The sequence below is a fragment of the Talpa occidentalis genome, unplaced genomic scaffold (assembly GCF_014898055.3).
Source record: "Talpa occidentalis isolate TD23 unplaced genomic scaffold, MPIMG_talOcc4v2.1 talOcc4.10, whole genome shotgun sequence".
Taxonomy (NCBI): Eukaryota; Metazoa; Chordata; class Mammalia; order Eulipotyphla; family Talpidae; genus Talpa; species Talpa occidentalis.
Genome location: NW_023600993.1, coordinates 82,177,018 through 82,199,058, shown reverse-complemented (window position 1 = coordinate 82,199,058; position 22,041 = coordinate 82,177,018). Strand labels below are relative to the sequence as shown.

At 40.0% G+C, this 22,041-nt stretch overlaps 2 protein-coding genes across 10 annotated transcripts in view; both read left to right on the top strand.

Annotated features, from left to right (window-relative positions):
• Window positions 1–12,971, top strand: part of MCM8 (minichromosome maintenance 8 homologous recombination repair factor) — a 34,819-nt gene extending 21,848 nt beyond the window's left edge. For 3 of the 4 annotated variants that reach the window (XM_037494938.2, XM_037494946.2, XM_037494954.2), the window contains exons 14-19: window positions 1,998–2,193; window positions 2,715–2,934; window positions 3,235–3,444; window positions 4,370–4,446; window positions 6,937–7,126; window positions 8,409–8,743. In XM_037494938.2, the coding sequence (XP_037350835.1) occupies window positions 1,998–2,193; window positions 2,715–2,934; window positions 3,235–3,444; window positions 4,370–4,446; window positions 6,937–7,126; window positions 8,409–8,501 (986 nt within the window). In that variant the 3' untranslated portion in view covers window positions 8,502–8,743. Of the gene's footprint in view, window positions 1–1,997; window positions 2,194–2,714; window positions 2,935–3,234; window positions 3,445–4,369; window positions 4,447–6,936; window positions 7,127–8,408; window positions 8,744–12,358 lie in introns of those variants that run through there. The other variant, XR_008552271.1, reaches the window with a different exon arrangement.
• A 2,937-nt stretch (window positions 12,972–15,908) lies between these two features.
• The window catches only part of CRLS1 (cardiolipin synthase 1), an 18,189-nt gene continuing 12,056 nt past the window's right edge, over window positions 15,909–22,041 (top strand). The window contains exons 1-2 of one of the 6 annotated variants that reach the window (XM_037494905.2): window positions 15,909–16,224; window positions 18,834–18,971. In XM_037494905.2, coding sequence (XP_037350802.1) covers window positions 15,919–16,224; window positions 18,834–18,971 — 444 coding nt within the window. In that variant the 5' untranslated portion in view covers window positions 15,909–15,918. Of the gene's footprint in view, window positions 16,225–16,419; window positions 17,031–17,389; window positions 17,529–18,833; window positions 18,972–22,041 lie in introns of those variants that run through there. The other 5 variants (XM_037494917.2, XM_037494911.2, XM_037494926.2 and 2 more) reach the window with 5 other exon arrangements.

Genomic DNA, 22,041 nt, shown 5'->3' with positions numbered 1-22,041 from the left:
AGTCGCAATGAAATTCCGGAGTTTCTCTTTGTCTGGGAAGGTCCATATTCTTCTTCATGGGGAAAGAGAGCTTTGCGGGATAGAGTATTCTTGGTTGCATCTGTTTCTTGGAGTCTGTTGACTATGTCCCTCCACTCTCTCCTTGCCCGTAGTGTTTCTTCAGAGAAGTCTGATGTCAGCCTGATTGGTTTTCCTTTGAATGTTATCTGTTTCTTCCCTCTTGTCAGCTTCATTATTTTTTCCTTGTCCTGGATTCTTGGGAGCTTTACTATTATGTGTCTTGCTGTGTTTTTCCTTTCGTCGTGGAAGTTTGGTGTTCTTCTTGCTTCTTGTATATCAATTTTCAGCTCCTTCTTCTCATTTGGGAAGTTCTCTTCAATTATATCCATGAATATTTTCTCTGTTCCTACATCTCTCTCCTCTCCTTCTGGAATTCCTATAACTCTTATATTTCCTTTCCTCATGGAGTCAGATAGTTCCCGAAGTCTTTCTTCATTCTTTTTCCTTCGTACTTCTCTTTCCTTTTCTGTTTTGGTTCTTTTTATTTCTGTGTCTTCAAGATTACTTATTCGTTCTTCCATTTCATCTATTCTGCTTTCATTGCTTTTCCCAGAGTTCTTTAGTTCCTCCATTAATTCTTTGATCTCCTGCATTTCTCTTACTTCCCTCTTTAGGGACTCAATTTCCTTCTTCTGATCTATCACTTTTTTAATCATGGCAATTTTAAATTCTCTTTCTGGAAGGCTCAGAAGTTCTTCCAAGTTGCTGTCGTTGCAATCTGGGGAGTGGTTTTCTTTTTGTGGTGTGCTTCTTTCCTGAGGAGTTGTTAGGTTGCGTGTGGTTCTTCTACTCCCTACTGTCTGTTTTCTAATTTGTCGTATGCGTTGGGACACTGTGTTGCTCGGACTGACTGACATCTTGGGTGAACTTCTCCGCTCCCCTCTGGCTCTTCCAGGAGCCATCTCTGTCTTCTGGGGGAGCTTTCTGCTGGTTTTAGGCAGTTTTTACTGAAGAAATGTCCCTGTTCTCAAATGGCGAAGCGGGATGCAGTCCCTGCGCCTCCGGTTTCAGGCACACTCTTCTGCGCACCCGGTCTGCCCCGGACGTGGGTGCCTGCTCCCTCTGTGGGCTCAGACTGCTGGTCGGAAGGGGCCTGGCGTGGAATAACTTCTCGGCTGGCCACTGGGTCCTCCAGAAACCTTCTGCCCTTTTCAAGCAGTTTTAAGAAATGTCCGGCAGCCCGGGCTGGGTGCGCGTCTCCCGGGGTCTTTGTTCTTCTCTAATGGCGCCCGGAGCCGTTCGCTCACCGCCGCGGCGGATCCTGCAGGGTTCGCCTCAGCTCCCGTTCACGGGGTGTGGTGGCTGAAATCCCAAATTTATATTTCTCCTCTGAACATCAGGCACTTTTTTTTTTAAAGATTTATTTATTTATTTATTTATTTATACAAGCACTGGGTACAGTCAGAAGCGCGGGAAGGTGAGAGTATTCACCAGAGCCAGACCGGGGGAATAGAACAGGCAGACTGACGAAATACACTGCTGAGGAGAGCAGCGGGCGAGACAAGAGAGGTCTGTTGCGCGCCATGTGGGACCCTCGTCTGCAGCCGGGGATCGAACCGGCGCTGCAGAGGCAGCGGGCAGCTTCGCAGCCCAGTGCTCAACTGCTGTGCCACTAGGGGAGGCCTGAATATGTGTCTATCTTAACTCACTTATGAACTTAAGTCTTTAAGTGTTTTGAGGGTGGCTCTCATATCTTCATCTTTGTAGCCTTCACAACATAGTGCCTTCCTATGGAAAGTGCTGAATGAGTAAATCTCAAATGTTAAATGTGTTTTATTTGCTGTAAAACAAGAAGAAATTCTCTAGTGTATGACATTCAGTAATTTTAACTGCTGGAAACATAGAAGTAAATTTTTATTGTAGAATAATTTCTATCATGTAAGGTTTGGAACTTGATAAAGGAAAAATTTTTGTCTGTTTTTTTACTGTAATTATAGGTATTTGTGGAATAGATGAATTTGATAAGATGGGGAATCAACATCAAGCCTTGTTAGAAGCTATGGAGCAGCAAAGTATTAGTCTTGCTAAGGCTGGTGTGGTGTGTAGCCTTCCTGCAAGAACTTCCATTATTGCAGCTGCAAATCCAATTGGAGGACATTACAATAAAGCCAAAACAGTTTCTGAGAATTTAAAGTAAGTCTCTTCAAATATTTATATTTTTAATATATTGAATCTTCCCTATCACTACTTTAATGTTTTGTTTGGTCCAGCCAGTTCTACTTATGGGAGTCATACTCAGAAAGTCACACAAGTGCACAAGATAATGTTTATGACATTGTATATCACTTCCCTTCCATGGTAGTGAAGATAAGAATGACTCGACTAGATAACCTCTGATATATTGTGTATTATTCTAGCTTAAAAATTCAGTGATCCTAAGTTATAGCAGAGATACAGAACATAAAGGAGAATTCAGTGGTTTTGGTGATATGAGAAAGGCCATGTTCCCAAACTGTGTACCTATGAAAGGACATGTGATGTGGTGTCTGTCTGGAGCTGGTGCATTAAATCCAAAAGTTATTGGTCATTTCTTTAACCTTAAGCCTTTTTTAAGTTCTCCGTGGAACACAGATAGTAAACAAATGAGTAAATGGTTTTGTCGGTATTCAGCAAGCTTTGATTCCATTTTTTCTTCTTTCTCTCATGCCTCTCAGAATGGGGAGTGCTCTGTTATCCAGATTTGATTTGGTCTTTATCCTGTTAGACACCCCAAATGAGGATCATGATCACTTGCTCTCTGAACATGTGATTGCAATAAGAGCTGGGAAGCAGAGAACTGTTAGCAGTGCCACCGTAACTCGTATGAACAGTCAAGATTCAAATAGGTCTGTACTTGAAGTGGTTTCTGATAAACCATTGTCAGAAAGACTAAAGGTACAAATTTTTTTTTCTCTTCAATCATTCATTTCACTTCTATATGAATGTTAGAATTCAGTGTATAGCTTATTCAGTGTATAGAACAACAGTATATAAATCCAAATCCTTTTATAGTATCAATAGTACGGTTTATGGAAATTTCATTTGAAATAATTTAAGTCAACTAGATCAAGAGATAGGACTTTAGTGCTAGCTTATTTGGATAGTTTTCTAGATTTTATATCTAAACAAGTTATTTTAGCAGTTTATTTGCTACTTATCCTTGTAATAATGATGGGCCTTTTTATCATGCATTAGGTGGGTCCTCGAGAAACAGTAGACCCAATTCCCCACCAGCTATTGAGAAAGTACATTGGTTATGCTCGGCAGTATGTCTATCCAAAGCTCTCCACAGAAGCTGCTCAGATTCTTCAAGATTTTTACCTTGAGCTGCGGAAACAGAGCCAGAGGTTAAATAGTGCACCTATCACCACTAGGCAGCTGGAATCCCTGATTCGGCTAACAGAGGTATGTTTACTTAACATGGTGGTGCAGCGGTTGAGCGCTGGGTTGCGAGGCTGCCTGCAGCCTCTGCAGCGCCTGTTTGATCCCCGGCCACCGGCGAGGGTCCCACAAAAAAAAAAAAAAAGAGGATGGAAGTAATATGATTTCAACTTCTGCATTATTGATTTGAATTTTCTTTGTACTGAGAGACATTAGAATTGGATGGACGAAAGTATTTTTAAAGGTTTGGTCATGCCTTTAACGTATCAGAATATAGCAATATCATTCTAAACACAGGACTGGATGCTTCCTTTGCAACTCTTTTTTTTTTTTTTTTAAATGACACCGAGAAGACTAGAGTATGAAGTGTGGTTTGGTTAGGTTAAATTAAGGAGATTCAAAGTTTCATATATGGAAACATGGATTGTATCAAATATCTTGAGTTTGATTTATAACAGGTGTGTAAGGATAGTGCCTGTTGTGACAGCTGTTACATCTATCATCTATTCAGAGATATGGAATGTTAAGAGAATTCTATTTGAATGTTAGAATTCAGTGTATAGCTTATTGGAGAACAAAAGTACATAAACTAGTTAAAATAGCTAGGTCAGAGCTTGGGCTTTTTGCTTCTAAAATCTGATTAACACCTCTTTGTTGTTTTTACAAATTGGTTAGGCATGATTTCCTGAAAGTAAAAGGCAAGGAAAAAAACTGAGTGTATATTATAACCAAATCTTCCAAAATGCATGCACACTCAGAAAAGATATGTTAGTAAGTAAAAGTGGGTTTTACTCCATATATTAGTGATACTGTTATACTCAGGTTTTCAAATAAAAGTCAGTTTTTATGTAAAATGAATAAGTGAAATAAGCTTGATGCAATATGCCTGTTCAACAATATTAAATCTATTTTTCTTTTATTATCTGAAAGTGGTTGTTTTCTTTCAAAGGCACGAGCAAGGTTGGACTTGAGAGAGGAAGCAACCAAAGAAGATGCTGAGGATATAGTTGAAATTATGAAATACAGGTAAGATTAAATTTTAATGCTTTTTTAAATGAAATACCAGTCATCTTCCCATCTAAATATAAATTTAGTTAGGCCAAGCAAAATTATTTTTTTTAATTTAATTTCCTCTGGGCAAACTATTTTCTTATTTTAAAATATTGAATAGTTAATATATTCATATAGTTCTAGAATCATTTAAAAAATTCATACTTTTAAGAAGATTTTCTCCCATCCTATTTACCATTCGTCCTCTCCACTAGAACACCCATTACTTTTTTTTTTTTTTTAAAGATTTTATTTTTATTTATGTATGTATACAAGAACTAGGGTGTAGACCAGAGGTGGGTGGGGAAGGGCATGAGAGGATTCACCAGAGACAGAGTGGGGAGCAGAACAGGCAGATCTACTGAATTGCACTGCTGAGGGGAGCAGTGGATGAGATAGAAGAGGTCTGCTGAGCCATGAGGGTTAGCAACCTGGTCAGGGATCGAACTCATGCCAGAGTGGCTGGCAGTAGCTTGATATTGCTAAGACTTAGCCCCATGCGCTACCAGGAAGGCCCCCCCCCCATTATTTTCTTGTAAACAGCATATGGATTATACTATTCTGTACTTTCTTTTGTTTTTTAAAATTTGTCAGTATGCCCAGAGATCTTTCCTTATTAGAACATAGACTTCCTTTTTTTAACAGCTGCTAGTATTGTTATTCAGTTGTACCATAGTTTATTTAACCAGTCCCATTCATTAGATACATGATTGTTTTCCATTCTTTTGCTGTTACAAAGCTATAATAAGTAATCTCTGTTAAGATACTTCATATGTGGTTAAGTATATACTTGTATGAGAAATTCTCAGAAGAAGTAGGGCCTCCCTGGTTAATTCTCAGTGCTGTCACCACCCTGGCCTAAGATGATTCCCGGCCAGGGAGCTAACCCAATATGGCACAGCAGTCCCCTCCTGTCTTATCCACAGCTCCCCTTAGCAGTGTATTTCAGTAAATCCTCCTGTTCTGCTCCCTACTCTGTCTCTGGTGCATCCTCTCCCCGCCGCCCCCCCCACCTCTGGCCTACACCCAAGTTCTTCTACACACAAAAATAAATCAATAAATTCTCAGAAGTAATATCTACCAGTCCAAGTGTAAATAAATACATTGTTAAATTGTGTCCTCATTTTATATCATTTGGTAGATGATTCCTAAGGGTGTATATAGGGGGATTTTATATTTTAACAGATGATATGTCTACCTTAGACATAATTTTTTTAATTAATAAAAACAAAAACTGATTGTATTAGGTACTTTTTTTTTCCAGTACCTAAAAAAATTTTCTTAAATTTCTTAAAAAAATTTTTTGAATAGGTTCACACATTCATATGCTTCAAAATTCCAAAGTTCAAAATATGTATGGTAGAAAAAGTTTCCTTCTACTCTGTTTACCAGCTACCTGGTTTTCCCTCGGAACAAATATCAATTTTTTGTATGTGACCATTAGATAAAATACACATAATAACTCTGTCTGTATATTCCTTTCCCCGTACCATACATATTCTGTATCTTGCTTATTGCACTTAAATTTTAGAGATCATTCCATTTCATGTACCTGTTAGTCATTTGTAAGTTCTTTATATGTCTTGAATATCAGTCCTTTGCCAGATGTATGATGTGCAAATATTTTCTCCCATTTGGTAGGGTGTCTTTTTGTTTTACTGATAGTTATTTTTGCTCTGCAGAGCCATTGGAGTGAGCTCCTTAAGGACAGGAGTTGTACCTGTTTTATTCAATACTATAAGCCTAATGCTTAGGAGGTGACCAATTTATATTTGGGTAATTAATTCCTGACTAAATAACGTCTTTGCCTGTGAGCCAGGCAGTGAGATTATAAATGTCCATTATACAGGCAGAGAATCAGGCAGGGAGTTGACAGTTGAGCTGGATCAGAGAGGATGACTAATTTATCTCTAACTGGTATTTTCACACTGTGGCTAAGGTTCACTGTCAAATGCATATGTTTTTCCTTGATGATATTATGAAATAAGAAGCAGTAGAAGAGTACTAGAGATAATAAGTTGTATCCTTTAATATCTAACCATCATTACTGCAAGTCAATAGAATCTTTCTAATTCTTTGCTAGAGTATATTTAAATACCTTTTATTTGCCAGATGCTGCACTAGGAGTTGAGAACACATTTTTATCCAGTAAAGCCTAAATTCAGTATATTTAGAATTTCATTTTTTCATGAATCAAAAATAATGTTCCAGTTGTTTTTATTGTAGACTGTCGAGTTTGTACTTTTATGCATTTTTCTTTTTAAAATCACAAGTTTCTTAAAAGGAGTAACTGTCCAGAATAGTCTATGTCATCATGAATTTTATAACAGTTACTCAGTAATCACAGGTGTAAATCTTTGCTATGTGAGCCTCATGGCTGTGTTTATAGCCATGACCCAGAGACCCGGAAAAACTTTTATAGCCACACCACATTGGTTAACTGTTTTTTCTTACCCTCCTATTAAGCATGCTAGGAACTTATTCTGATGAGTTTGGAAACCTAAATTTTGAGCGATCCCAACATGGTTCTGGAATGAGCAACAGGTCAACAGCAAAAAGATTTATTTCTGCTCTCAACAACATCGCCGAAAGAACTTACAATAATTTATTTCAACTTCATCAACTTCGGCAGATTGCCAAAGAGCTAAACATTCAGGTATGATATGCCAAATATTTAATCTTTTTTAAAATACTTTCAGGAGGTCTTTATTAATGTACAAAATATGAAATATTGAAATATTTGAATTAAAAAAATTGAAAAGTTGTAATTAAAATATTTAAAAACACAAGCTTGTTTATTTACTTATTCATTTGTTTATTTATTTATTTATACAAACACTGGGTACAGTCAGAAGCGCGGGAGGGTGAGAGAATTCACCAGAGCGGGGAACAGAACAGACAGACCGACGAAATACACTGCTGAGGGGAGCAGCGGGCGCAGCAGTAGAGGTCTGTTGCACCATGTGGAACCCTCGCCGGCGGCCGGGGATGGAACCAGCGTTGCAGAGGCTGCGGGCAGCTTTGCAGCCCAGTGCTCAACTTCTGCACCACCAGGGGAGGCCCACAAGCTTGCTTTATTTAAGCTATGAGATTAACTGCCCAGACCTTAAACAGTTTTTATTAAAAAATTCATAGCTACCTCTTTTCAAAAGATTTTTTAGCATCTTAATAGTTAGAAGAAAACATTATAGCAAGTCAATTTCCATGTTTTTCTGATAATCCCTTGTGGAAAAGATATCTTAATGTCTTTGAACCTCAGTGTCATTTGTTAAATGTACACAATTCTACCTGCTTTACTTAACAGGTTTAGTGAAACTGGATATAATAGCATTTTAAACAAGTAAAAACAGTTTATATGAAAAATTGTCTACTGAGGGCCTCCCCTGGTGGCACAGAGGTTGAGCACTGGGCTGCAAAGCTGCCCGCAGCCTCTGCAGCGGAGGTTCCATCCCCAGCTGCAGGCGAGGGTCCCACGTGGCGCAACAGACCTCTCCTGCTGCGCCCGCTGCTACCCTCAGCAGTGTATTTCGTCAGTCTCTCTGTTCTGTTCCCTGCTCTGGCTTTGGTGAATTCTCTCACCCTCCTGCGCTTCTGACTGTACCCAGTGCTTGTATAAATAAATAAATAAATAAATCTTTAAAAAAAGAAAAAACAAAAAGAAAAACTGCCCACTTAATTTCAAGAGCTTGTCAAATTTTTGTTTTGCAGCTAAGCTAAAACAAACATAAGATTCTTTGTATATCAGTTTCCATTTATTATTAACTCAGCATTATGGAATTCAAAGCTCTAGAATCTATAGGCAGTATTTTCTAGAATTACAAATAATTTTGTTTGCCCAAGAAACTTGAGGTTATGCATTACTATTTGAGAGAATAATTTAAAAAATAATATCATTGCCTATTACTTAATAGGTTAACACTTGTAATATTTTCTTCCAGGTTGCTGATTTTGAAAATTTTATTGGATCACTAAATGACCAAGGTTACCTCTTGAAAAAAGGCCCAAAGGTTTACCAGCTTCAAACTATGTAAAAAGACTACCAACCCAGGACCTCCTGGCTTTATTAACAGTTTAAAGTCATCTCGGTAATAAAGATTTTGCAAAGTTTAAAAAAGTCTGAAAAATAACATCCCAAAAGTGATATAAGAACGTTGAACTAATTTAAAAAGTGAGTCATATATTTTTTTGCAATTTCTCCAAAAAGCTAAAATTAAATTGTTACTTTATTTTATCTAAGTGATCTAATTTAAAATTATTTATAGTTTTGTGTTTGACCTCCTTTATTCTTTTTTTATAGTTTTGTATATGAAAAATCATCTGGGAAAGCATTCAGAAATAAATTGAAACTAACTTTCAATTTCAAAAACTTTGGAAGTACTTTATATTGACATATTTTGTTTAATATCTAATTGACTAAAAATTTTTTTACAGATGTTATTCTTTATTACTATATTATTCTATATTATTACTATATTATTCTATATTATTACTATGTTATTCTATATTATTATTAATATACCCATTTTAAATAAATAATTGAGCAAGGTTTATATTAAAACCAACCTCTCTCCCACTCTTCCATATTCCGTAATTTTCTGGTTTGATTTCAACTGTTTTCCCATTTACTGGCATTTTATCTCAAGGACAGACTAGTATTGCTAATTCTAGAGTTTTCAGTTTTAAAAATTAATTATATAGAAGGTAAGAATGTTGTTCTCAAACTTTCTACATACATACACACTTACCCATTTCTCTCCAGTATAGTTAGATGTCATCATTTTAGTTAAATCTGTTTAGAACCTTGTAAGTATTAAACATTCATTTTCTTTCTTGTTCAACCTTTTGCTTTTCTTATAGTTAATATAAGAGGGATGCGAAGAAGGTGTTTACATCCTCTAAAATTTAGTGACTTCTGAAATGGATTGGACAGTTAAGATAATAACATTAAAACAGGGTTCTCTAGAAGGAAAAGGAAAATAAGACTGAAGTTTTGAGAGGAAGGAGGCAAATAAAGCAAATCATATGTAAATAATGACAAAATCCATTGCTTTTAGAAATATGTATTACTAAAGGAAGAGGAGATCAAAATATTAAATGAGCCCTGTATGTAGATAATGTTCACCTTTGTGAGTATTTTTATTTCCTTCAAAGGCTCTGTTACAGGACAACCCTGTTTGTGTTTATTCAGGGCAGCCTTTCCCCCAACAGTTCCTACAATAACAAGCCATATAAAAATTCTTAACTAAAGATGTACTTATTCACATACTCTAGTAAAACCAATACTCTCTTAGGGAGGATGAAATGTCAGCACCAGAAGTTGACAAAAGAATTAGTTTAGATCTCATAATAACTTGAGTAATCTAAACTGTAGAGTTTAGATGGAGTTAATCTTTGCAAGTCCTAAGGAATTTGGCCCTATCAGTACTTGTAATTCAAATGTATTCTAAGTCTTCTAAGCCTGCTGCAGTGACCATACTTCCAGCGTACGTGTGTTTTGACTAAATCCAATCACTTTATTCCTTGTTATTGGGTGTTGGGTGGTGTGTTTATCATGATGGTTTAAAAACGTGCCTTATTTTTTTTACATTTTTTAATTTTAACATTTATCATTTTTTACATTTTTTAGACAATATTTGCTTCACCCCACCCCCTCAGATTGAGTCCCCATAGAATCTCCTTCCCCAAGGCACCCGTGCACCATCGCCACAGTCCCCTGTGCTCCTCCCTCCCTCCCTCTCACCCCTCTCCCTCCTTCTTCCCTGCAGTGTGTCTCTGGTTTATAATTGTCAGTTTTTGCTTTGTTGTGTTTTGTACTGTTATTATTTTTTTACACTGATGTCTTATTTGGTTCCCCTCTCTTCCTGTTATAAGTGATACCATCCGGTATTTTTCTTATTCCTTCTGGCTTATTTCACTGAGCATAATTCCTTCTAGCTCCATCCACGTTGCTGCGAATGGCATGAGTTTATCTTAAAAATGTGCCTTATTTAGGTTACTAGTTGGGTTTAATGTCAGTAATTGTAGCTCACTCCTACAAGATTTAACTCACCTTAATTTCCAGAGAAATAATTTCATTTTTCTGGTTTGCTTTAACTTCCAATCATTAATCTTTATATAAGATCCATTTGCAATTTATCAAGACATAATATTTATTATAGATTTGGGATAGAATTTTCTTCCAAAAAAGAAAAACACAAACCTTATGCTTCAAATAGAAGTGGTGAGAAAGAATGATTTGGGTTACACAATTTTCAAAAGTCTGAAAGTGGGCTCCGAGTTTTTTGTGAAGAGGTAAGATGTATTGATAATCAGCACAGCAAGAGACTTTCAGCTCTTTGCAGCTTACCAAGGAAAGCATAAAAGTGGCAAGACAATACTACCCTCTGAAAGCAGAATTGTAATAACTTCCTCAGCAAAGGATCACTGAAGGCAAAGGGGCCAGACAGACTGTAATGCCCACAGTAGATATTAATAGCTATTGTTATTAGCACTGTACTTTCAAAGCACTAACTTAGGAACTTAGTCAACTGGTTATTCAAGGTTAATTATTTACAATCCTTTTCATGTTCTTTTGTTTCTTTATTACTTTATGTATCCAAGTATATTATATCTGGAATTGTTTTATTGAGTTTTCACATTTTCTTCGTCCTTCACCCCAGATTAATCTGTCACGGTCTCCAAAATGAGGTCAAAGACTGATAGCTGGGTGTTCTCCTTAAAATGTTAGGAAATGGTTTGTTGGAAGCTCTGTTACTATTTAGTGTAACCTTTGAGCTGTCATTATCCTTTAGGCCAAAATGCCAGACTGTTTACTGTTCTACTTTATGAAGACCGAATAGTACTATCAGCACTACATAGTAAAGTTGGCTTTCAAAAAAAAAGTATATATTTCAAAAATAGATATATGTGTGTGTGTATACATATACATATATGGCAATAAAACCAAAAATACCCAATATATCTGTATATAAATAGATATATATGCAGTTTACTGTATTTTTCCAGCTTTATGGACCTATAAATGACATATAACATTGTTTACTATTATTTGATAAGACTATATATTGGGAAATGACTACCACACTAAGGTTGTTAACACCTCCATCACCTCATATAAGTACCTTTTTTGTGTGTGTGTAAGAACATTTAAGATCTACTGTTTAGGCAGCTTTGAAGTACGTGCTATAATATCACCATGCTGTTTACTAGACCCCTAGGACTTAATTTATCTAACACTGGAAGTTTGTATCATTTAACCATCTCCCCCATTTCCTATATTTTAAGTGTGGATTTCATTATATCATGGCTTTTTTCCCTCTAATTTTGAAAGGAAAATAACACAACGAAATCTGCTACAATTTGGGGAATGTTCTATTTTTTAAAATGACAACTCACTATAATGTGATTCCATATATTGCAATATAACCCAAAACACACAATTAAAATTTTATCTTAATCAGAAAATCATGAATAATATTTCACAGTTTAATGATGTGATAAATTTTAATGATGTGAAAAATGTGATAAATAGGTAAGACTATCTCCAGGCAAGAAGGCAAGTGAAGAGCTCAGGCAAAGGTGTTATTCTTGATGGTCCTGAATAAAACTAGATGACTATACCTTGATAGTACAAAGGCCGAAGAAATAATTACATATTGTATATTGTGTACTAAATTTAGAAAAATTTAAGGAAAGATTAGGCAGATACCATAAGGAATATATGTAAAACCTACCAGAACAATAGAGAAAACATGCAAAGCAAGTAAGGTAATGTACTTACTGCCAATTGTTAGAGACAGATGTAGTGCATACTTTCTGTAGCAAAGAAAAATCTCAAGAGGCAATGAGAAATTCTCTTTTTTTTAAAATAATTTATTCTGGTTAACAGGGGTGAGAGAGAACTAACAAAGCAGAGGGAGAAAAAGGCTCTGACTCATGGTGCCAGGTGGAGCTATAGCTACAGGAGCCAGTAGGGAGTCTCAGAGCCGCCTGCTGCTGCTGCTGCTGCTGCTGAGGCCATCCCCAACTTTGGGGGCCTGAAGGCCTGCTGCCTGTGTCATAGGAGGGCATCTGCCTTCCACAGCAGCTCCCATGACCAGAACAAACCCACTTTCCTTTTTTTCCTTTTAAATGCCCCCCAAATGGCTGCTCAATGCCACCCCTTTCCCAATAGCCCTCTTAAGGGGCTTGGACATCACAGGTGGAATGGAGACCATGGGACTGCACAGGACTCTTCCCTTCTGGCTTAGAAGGCTGAGTTTGGCTCCTCATCTGCACCTGACAACTCCAACAATTAGCCCACCGTTGTCACCATTTCTCTGGTGATGAAAGTCATACGTTCTGATGCTGGCCCGTGACCTCATGATGTTTCCTCCAGCCTCAAAATGATGTCAAGGTCTCTAGAATTTGCAAAGGAAAAAGTTTGCATTAGTGTTGAATTTATTTGCACATGGCAGGAAGAATCAGAGTTTGGTGCAAAGCTGTGATCTTGGAATTCAAATGTATTTATTCTAAGTCTTCTAAGCCTGCTGGAGTGATCATACTTCTAAGACCTGATGGAGGACAGAGCTGAGTGGCAGTGAGTCGCAGCCCTTGATGTGGGCACCCTGTGATGGTAGCAAGCAGTGTGTGGAGCCTGACCATGGGAAGCACTCACTCAGCAGGTATGCGTATTGCCTCTGGATCAGATCAGAGTCATCTGAAACACCGGTGGAGAAATTGTCTTGAATTAGGAAGAATGGAAAGAATGGATACAGGTAATTCAGGACTATAAAGGATAGGAGAGACTGGACTACATTAGCTCAACCCCTTTTGATGTTTTCCATGTGTCTAATTGTGTTTGATTACAACATGATTTTTTAAAAAATTTTCCTTTTTATACTGCTAGTACAATTAAGTTAATTTTTCTTTCAATATCAGTATTTCCATAGGTGCATAAGAAATCAAATATCTTTTTTGATATTATAATGATGTTCAAATATATATTTCCCTTTTTTAAACACTGCAATTAAAAGTTTAAAATCAGCTTTAAGGTGGGTCTATCATCACAGACAAGCCTGGGGGAAGTGGTGAGGCACCTGGAATCATTCAAATTCAAATTGACACAATTCAGTGAAGTTTTGTAACACCGCATTATTAGTGAATGTAATACTATAACTATGTCAATAGAATAATGTATAAAATTACTACATATAATTACTATAGTATATATAATGAATATAGTATAATTACAGTATAAAAACTGGTACACTAACCAGCTGATGAAATAATTCTTATTTTGGGTATTCCTCTACGTTTTTCATTTTCTCGTAAGTAAAGTAATAATGGAGCCTGTCTAAACTGATGGGAGGATGGGGCCTCTTCTCTGGTGGCGCAAGGGGTTAAGCACCGCAATATGAAGCAATCCTCAGGCCCTGCAGCACAAGTTGGAGCCCCAGCTGGCCAGGGAGCAACCCACATGGCACGGCAGACCTCTCCTGACTTGCCCGCTGCTCCCCTCAGCAGCGTACTTCAGTCTGCCTGCTCTGCTCCCCACTCTGGTGAATCCTCTCACCCCCTGCATCTCTGGCATTGTACCCCAGCTTTTGTATGCATAAATGAATAAATCTTTAAAAAAAAACCAAACTGATGAGAGGATTAAACGGTATAGCTGTTATAGGGCAGCCCCGATATTGAACGGGTTGCCTGCTGTGGGTCCTCACCTGCGCGCTTAAAAGGGACTTATCAATACTCCACTATAGGCACACACAAAAGGTTAATAAAAGGTTTATTTACAAGAGAAAAGGAAATAAGGAAAATGTACAACTCAGGGAGAAAATAGGGAAATAAAGTCTTTAATGCGTCCTACCCGATCCGCCGACCTGGAAACCCAAAGGCACTCTCAGAGCTGGCCGGACACTACTAGCTGGTGGAGAGCCAAAATGGGGGGCCCCCTCCAAAGCCCACGTGTCTGTCTTTATACCAACCTGGCTGCTTAACCCCACCCTCAGGTCCCAGCCACCTTCCCTTTGGTGGTGATGGGATTTGGAGTTCCCAGTGTCTTTGGCTTTGGCCTGGGGTGGGGGTGGAGTCCACAAAGCCTGTATGGAATTAGCTTTAGGACATCCTTTCCCCCCTAACGTAATGACTTATAGCCTGGTGATACCGGAATTGTCAGGCCTAGTCTCCCAGCCAGGAACGGATTCCAGGCTGCAGGGCAGCGCTGAGCCCCAGCCACTAGACCCCCACGGGTTGGTGTCTCACGAAGCCGCAGCAGGAACTTCGCAGACGCTCAGGCAAGCAAGCGAGAAGAGGCAGTTTGTTTAGAGAAAGAAAAAGTTTATTGAGGAGAAAAAGAGCAGAAATAAAGTGGGACTCCCAGGCCAGGGAACCAGGCCTGGGAGGGGCAAGGAAGCCAAAGTGGAGTCGTGTCTCAGGGAATATATACTTTCTTTCCCTGATTATTCTAAAGCTCTACCAGTCTCTTTGTGATTGGTCAGTTTTTGGCTGTCTCACTTAATTTGCTACTGAGTGGGGGATCTTCACATTCCTTATCTAACAGGTCTGTCTTTTCCCCATTTGTTGCATCTTTATCTTTATGGCCTAGTCTTCCAGGAGAGCATCTCCATACCTTATCTTTATCACCTGAAGAAAACCAGGACCATCCTTAACAAGATTGTCTGTGGTCCTAAGATGTTTGTTTTTCCCAGTGGAATTGGTTACATTTTCTTGGTTGTCCTTATCTCTGAAGCCTCCCTAAATTCTTCAGAGGTCCCCTCCTGCACTGTCCCTAAAACTGCCTAATAACCCTAGCTTGCCCTGTCTCACTGGCTACAGTAAACACACTTTGGGTGAACAGTAATTGCTATTAGCATTTCTAATACCCACATTTTGGCAAATGCAATGCTCAAATGAAGGAAAGGACAGTATTTCAATTACTTCGGCACCAGACACCAGCAATGTCTCAGCCCGCCTCCCCCCCCCCCCCCGCACGCCCGCGGAGAGGCCCCTTTGCAGGCCACTCTGGGAGGGTGTCGGGCCTGGACTGAGCTGCCCTCTTCCCGCCCCGGCTCACGTCCATCACGTGCGCAGGCCACTCACCGGCCAGCAGGCCCGCTCCCCCCTTCCCCAAGCCCCTACTCGGCCCTGCGGGCAGGGACGCGAGCGCCCCGCCGCGGCCGCCGTGGGGAACCCGCTCCCCCCCAGCTCCCCTCCCACCCCTCCCCGCTCGCGCCCGCGGCGGCCGCTGGGGGCGCTGGGAAGGGCCGCGGCGAGGTGTCGTGAAAGTGTCGCAAAGGCGTCCTTGGCGGCCCCGGGCCACCTGTATAAACCCGGCGTGCCGGGCTTGGAAACTAGTATGGACGCGGCCGAGGTCCCCCGCGGCTGCGGGCGCTCGATGGCGCAGCGGCTCGCCGGTGCCCCCGGCTGCTGAGCTCTCGCCCCGCGTCCCCGCGGCGCGGCCGCCGGGCCATGCTGGCTTCGCGTGTGGCGCGCGGCTCGTGGGGGGCCCTGCGCGCCTCCAGCTGGGTGCGGGGGGCGCGGCCGAGCAAGGGGCGCGCCCGTGGGCCCCCGCTGCCCCTCGCGCCCGGCGGCCTGGGCTGCGCGGCGGGGCGCTGGTGGCTGCGCCCCGTCGCGCTCGGCCTGCGGCTGCCCGGGGCCGGCCCGCGGGGCCACTGCTCGGGCGCGGGGAAGGCGGCCTCCGAGCCCGTGGCTGGGGCGAGCGGCGCTGCCGAGGCCCGGGGCGCCCGCTGGGGCCCGACGAGCACCCCCAGCCTGGTACGTACCGGGGGGCGGGGAGGCGGAGGGGCAGCCCGGCCCGGCACGCGGGTTACGTGGTCCTGGCCGGCCCGGGTCGAACTCTTGCGTTTCAGAACTTTTTCACACGTTCCCTGCAGAGAAGTTACGGGCGCGTCCTGTGGTCGGGCTGGATTTCGGGGCTCCCAGCCCGTCCACCTTGCCTCGGGGGTCAAGTTAGAACCCCCTTTTCTCCCGTCGCCTTTTCGGCACCGGTCGCTGGCCTGTGTATATTGCATTGGTAAAAAATATATTGCATTCGCTTGTCTTGTGAAAAGTGTATTTTGAATTTTCTAAAGCGAAGCCCCAAAGTTTCCGGCAAGTCGGTGAGAATCTTAAGGAAGCTGTGCAGACCTTTCAGTTTGTTAGTTATGCAGGTTACATATTGTAAGATGAAGGGTAATTTAAGTCGTCAAGTAAAGGGCCTTCCTCTATAGAAAAAGACACCGCTCTTGAGGTAACGGAGGGAGACAGCCGCTTACCTGTTGAAGTGCTGTTCAGCCGAAGACACCCGTGCATCTGAGTGTGGGTGAGCTGACACGATGACATGTTAGCAAGGCTCATGCAATTATTACATCTTCAATTGTTATGTCTTCAGTGGGCCCCTGCTTTCATCAGTTGTGCAGCATGGGTTGAGGTGGCCACATCCTGGCAGGGGTCTCAGCTCCACTAATAGCTAAAGCATGTCCAGGATTGAATGCTGGATGCTTTGAGGTTGCCATATCCTGGCTGAAGTCCTTCCCAGAACGGCAGTAGTTGGTCGAGTATGCCACAGGTTATCTGGTTGGGTAATCTGAGAATAACTCTCTTAATTTTGATTTAGAACTTTTTGCAAATGGGATGATTACAAGTTAACGAGTTACTGTATTTTCACTGTACTATTTTATGTGGCGCTAAAAAGATCTTTCACGGTTCCAGCAACATTCTGCCCTGTTTATTAATTCACCAAAAGAAATGATCTCGCTGTTTGCAACTTTGTCTTTAAATTTTTCCCCGTGGATATCTTGGAGAATCAGCTGGGGCCTCTTTATTCTGACCTTTAGCTTTGTTTTTCCTTTTTCTCGGTCATGAGCTCTCTTTCCTTACCCCTATGAGTTACTGTAACTTTGGAATCCTGTTTAACTTAACTCTCTTACCACAGTATGGTCAACAGATTTTATCTTTCTTCTCTGGACTCTGATATGCTCTGACCTTTGAACTTGAATTTGGAGTTATGTTCCGAGAATGTTTCCATTTAATTGTATAATGTGGTCTACATTGGCAGTCTAAAAGGTCCCTGAGTAGAGGTTTGTATTGCTTCTTGTTTGGTAATTGTTTCCTGGAGAATATGAAGTTTTTCTGTAGCTTTCAATGAAAGTATTCCCCCACCTGATTCCAGTAATGCCACCTTTAAACTCCAAGCTAAGGTGAACATTTCTTGCCTGGCTCTGTTTCTACAGACTTATTATCCTAAAGAACTACATTTTTTTTTTTTTCCTTAATAGGATGGTTCATAGAATTGAACAAGATGTATTTAGAAATGGAAACCCAGTTTTTTTAAAAAATAAAAATTAAGATACAGGCAAATTGGTTACTGATTAAGAAAAAGGTTAAATAGGGTTGATCTTGCGAGGTGGTAGTCCCGTGGGGTGGACCTGGCAGTCTTAGTGAAGAAAAGATCCAGGCTTTAGGGAATAACATTTTCTTGGTATTATTTCTGTACCCCTTTGTACAGGGTGTCTAGGCTGAGGCTTTTAAGGTTGAAATACTCTCTCATGAAACAGATTTTATTTGGCAAGGAAGGAATGTCTCTCCAGCTGTCAAGGAGCCCTTTAGCTTGTGCCAACTTCAAACAGCTTGGCTTCAAAGGAAGCTTCAAGGAACTATACAGCTCCCACATAGGAACTGTGAAAACGCTCAGTTTTTAGTTGGGAATCTTAACATTTTCATGGTTATCTTGAACAGATATACAGCATTTTTCTTTTTCTCAGTTCTCAATCCCTGTCCTAGTTTCATTTCCTTCTAGCAGTACTGCAGTGAAGTGAAAAGATTCTGGAATTAAATTTTTCCCCCCTTCCTCTTTATTTGCATCTCCATACACTATACATATAGCATTTAGCATTCTCTTGATAGGTGTGTGTAGAGGAGGGAAGGAAGTTATTTGCAATAAATATTTTAAGTCAAAATATCTGGGGTACATAATTTGTTCATATTTCTGAAATTTTCTAGACTGTGTACATGAAATGTAAGATCTTCCTGATGTTTCACTTTTAAAAGCTGAGTGTTTTAAGTTTTGAATTCTAATACTGAAGTCATAGACTAAAGGCTTGACTTAAATGGTCAGTAACATGTTTGTTACTTTTCTCTCCAGGAAGAAAACCTACTTTATATAGCAGACACTTTAGCCTATATCTGGGTACATGACACAGTCTTCAATATTCTTCAAAGTTTTAGATGTATGTCTCTAAAAAATTGGAGTGGATTTAAGAACGTCAAAGTTCAAAGTTTAACTTCAAAGTTTATGTAATATCTTGATGCAGTGTATTTTCCTAATGTATATACTTATTTAAAGTATGAATATATGGTATTTAAATTTGTTATCTCTCTTTCAGTATGAAAACCCATGGACAATCCCAAATATGTTGTCAATGACGAGAATTGGCTTGGCCCCAGTTTTGGGCTATTTAATTATTGAAGAAGATTTTAATATTGCCCTAGGAGTTTTTGCTTTAGCTGGGCTAACTGATTTGGTAAGTTGTAAATATACTCCCTCTGTTTCCTTAGCCTGGTTTTCTTTGGAAGGAAATCCTTACTATGAATCAGATCTAGTACTTTGTGTAAGAACTTGTCTTTAGCATATATGTGGGGCTCTTTTTCTTTCTATGATCAAAGGAGGAAAGTGGAGTTTGTAAGGAGACCTAGGAGTGGGATCTTTTTAGTCTTAGTTTTTAACTTTTCCATAAAGGAAAGACCTTTAGAAATTCCCAAGTACTTATTTAAGCCAACCACTTGTTTTAGGGATAAAAATAAAGAAGAGAAACTTTTCCTACTAATTGTGCTTGAAATACTCTTACCTGTACAAAGTTGGTTTTACTGGTGGACAAAAGGCAAAAATGGACCAGTTGTGACCATAGGGAGCTTATAAAGGCCAGAGCTCTACCCGGTTTTATCAGTGGAGAACATTAGGCACCTCATAGATTTCATCCCTGATCCTTGGTCGCACACCCCTCTCACAACCCCGCAGAAGATCCGCCCTGGGAGGGCATTGAACATCCTTCCTTCAAGAGCTCCTTGACATCACTGTATCGGTTCTGAGTGAGGGAAGGATTTATGTTATCTCAAACTAGAAGATGGAACATAATTTTGTAACAGAAAGCTGTGTTATATGTAAGTAGATTTTTGTGTGCTAAACAGCCATCATCATGTATGATATTATTTGTACTTACCATCTACCCTGTTTCATAAAGAATTTGAAATGGCTTGTAAAACCACATGTCCTGGGCCTCCCTGGTGGCGCAGGGGGTAAGCCTCAGCACTTTCAAGCTATTGGCAGCCACTGTGGCATGAGTTTGATCCCCAGCCAGGAGCTAACTCCCATGGCGCAACAGACCTCTCCTATCTCATCCACTGCTTACCTCTGGCCTACACCCCAGTTTTTGTATGCATAAATAAATAAATCTTTAAAAAACAACAACAACAACAAAACTATACATCCTCCAAAAACATAGTTGAGGGATGTGGGGAATGGGTAGAAAAATTAAGAAAACACGACAAAAGTATATAGAAAATATGTAGAAATAGATATAACGTACCTTTTGTAAGGCTGGTCTGAGATCCGTGCAACCCAGACAGGCAATAATGATTTGGTACCTCTTCAAAATGATTTATGTTTGAAAGCTTTGTTCGGTATTCATATAGTGAGAATAAAGATAAACTAATTTTCTATTAATATAAGTTGTTTAAGTATTTCTTTGTAGGTTCAGCTATTCCGTTTGAGGTTCAAAGAAACAAAATTTACCTACCAATACAGTGGTGAACTATATAGAATTAGGAACCTGATTTTCATGACAAAAGGGCCTGTGCGTTGTACTAAGACGTTTCCAAATATGCATTAAATATAATGTCTCAAAATGGCTCCCACCTCTTTTTTCCAGAGTAAAGCTCCTGTTTGTCACAATTCCTCCCCATTCTTACAGTCTCTTCTTTTGTCCCTGCCTTTATCTTTGAAGCTTGAAGGCCTCCACTCATGATTAATACGTTATCTCTAAGAGGCCTTTATACTGATAATGGAATTGTTTTTGAATGTAGCAGAAAAAATCTTTTTCACTTACTATATTTGTTCTTTTTTTGTTACTAGGTTTTTTGGTTTTTATTTTTTTTTTTAAATATAACTACCACAGGAGATTGCAATATTCACAAACAGGAGGGACCTCATTTACATTTTTTTAAATATAAAAGAGAATATGGTAGAAAACTAAGTTTACTGGCAGCATATTTCAGATTTAATCCATAAAAGTTTTGATGCCACTAGATTGGCTGCTAGGCATATGTTTGGATTCATTGAAGATTTAAGCAAGGGAATGACAAGACCTGAATTATGTTGTATATGGGAAATGGATTATAGAAAAGCAGGAGTAGAAACAGAGTGGTTAGCAAGCTTCTAGTAATCTAGGGGAATGGTGATAGTCCTTTGTCTGCAGTGGGAGTTTGGAGTGCAGAGAAGTGAATGGGTTTGGGATATCCGTAACATATCCATTATGTTGATGGATATGTGGGATGAGAGAAAGGAGTTAAAAAAGGAAGCTATAACTTTTCAACAACCAGGAATGTGGAGGCAGCATGCTTTCTGTGATGGGTACCCCACTCAGGATTGGACAGCGTTTGTGGAAGTAAGAGTTGTTATACCTGTCCACCTGTATAAAAACATCAGCTGGATACTACTTGATGTAATAGGACTAGAAGTCATTGTTAGAGATAGAAGTCGAAGGTTCTCAGCACATGGATTTTCAAGTCTGGGGATAGTATCTAGGCTGTGGGAAAAGAAAGCCTGAGAAGGAAGCAATAAATGGAGCCCCGGAGGAGCCAGGAAAGGACACTGAGAAATAGCTGGTGAGAAAGGAAGAAAGTGGACAGTAAGCTTCAGTTATGCTATGTTGAGGGTCAAGTCAGCTGAAAATATAGACGTCATTGGTGAGCAAGCACATGTGAGGTGATAGTGACATGGGCGTCACTCTGAGGAAGTGTGCTTCACAAGGAAGTAGAGAAACAGGGTCACAGAAGCGTAGTTTTTAAACACACACATGCAATCCTGGGGGATATTTTGTTGTTAATTGATTCAGTGATCAACTCGAAAGAGAAAGATTGATGTTGCAGGGAAAGTAAGGGAGGAAGGAAGCAAATCACAGAAGGTGAGAGGGTCTTGGTTCAGGGATCAGGAAATGTACAGAAATTATGAATGGATGCTGGGAGGTGGTGGATTTGGAAGTGGGAATATGAGGGAGTGTTGACAATCTGTTTCTGTTGTTGGAGGAAAATATATTATACACGGTGACCTTGGAGTTTAATGTGGGTTAGAGGAACAGCAAGGATGAACAGGTGACATTAGGGCAAAGTGGGAGACCAGAAACTGAACTGAAACTGAATCTTCAAGACCCCAGCTCCCAGTTCGAGGCACTTTCTGGTAGAGTATTACTTCTGGTATACTTAAGAAGACAATAGTCTTTCAGTTGTGGTGCTTTTTTGGAGGATTTAGTAAGGGCTTTCAGTGCTGAGCAATTATTAATCAGGTTATGTGCTGAATACAACCTACCCTTTGAGCTC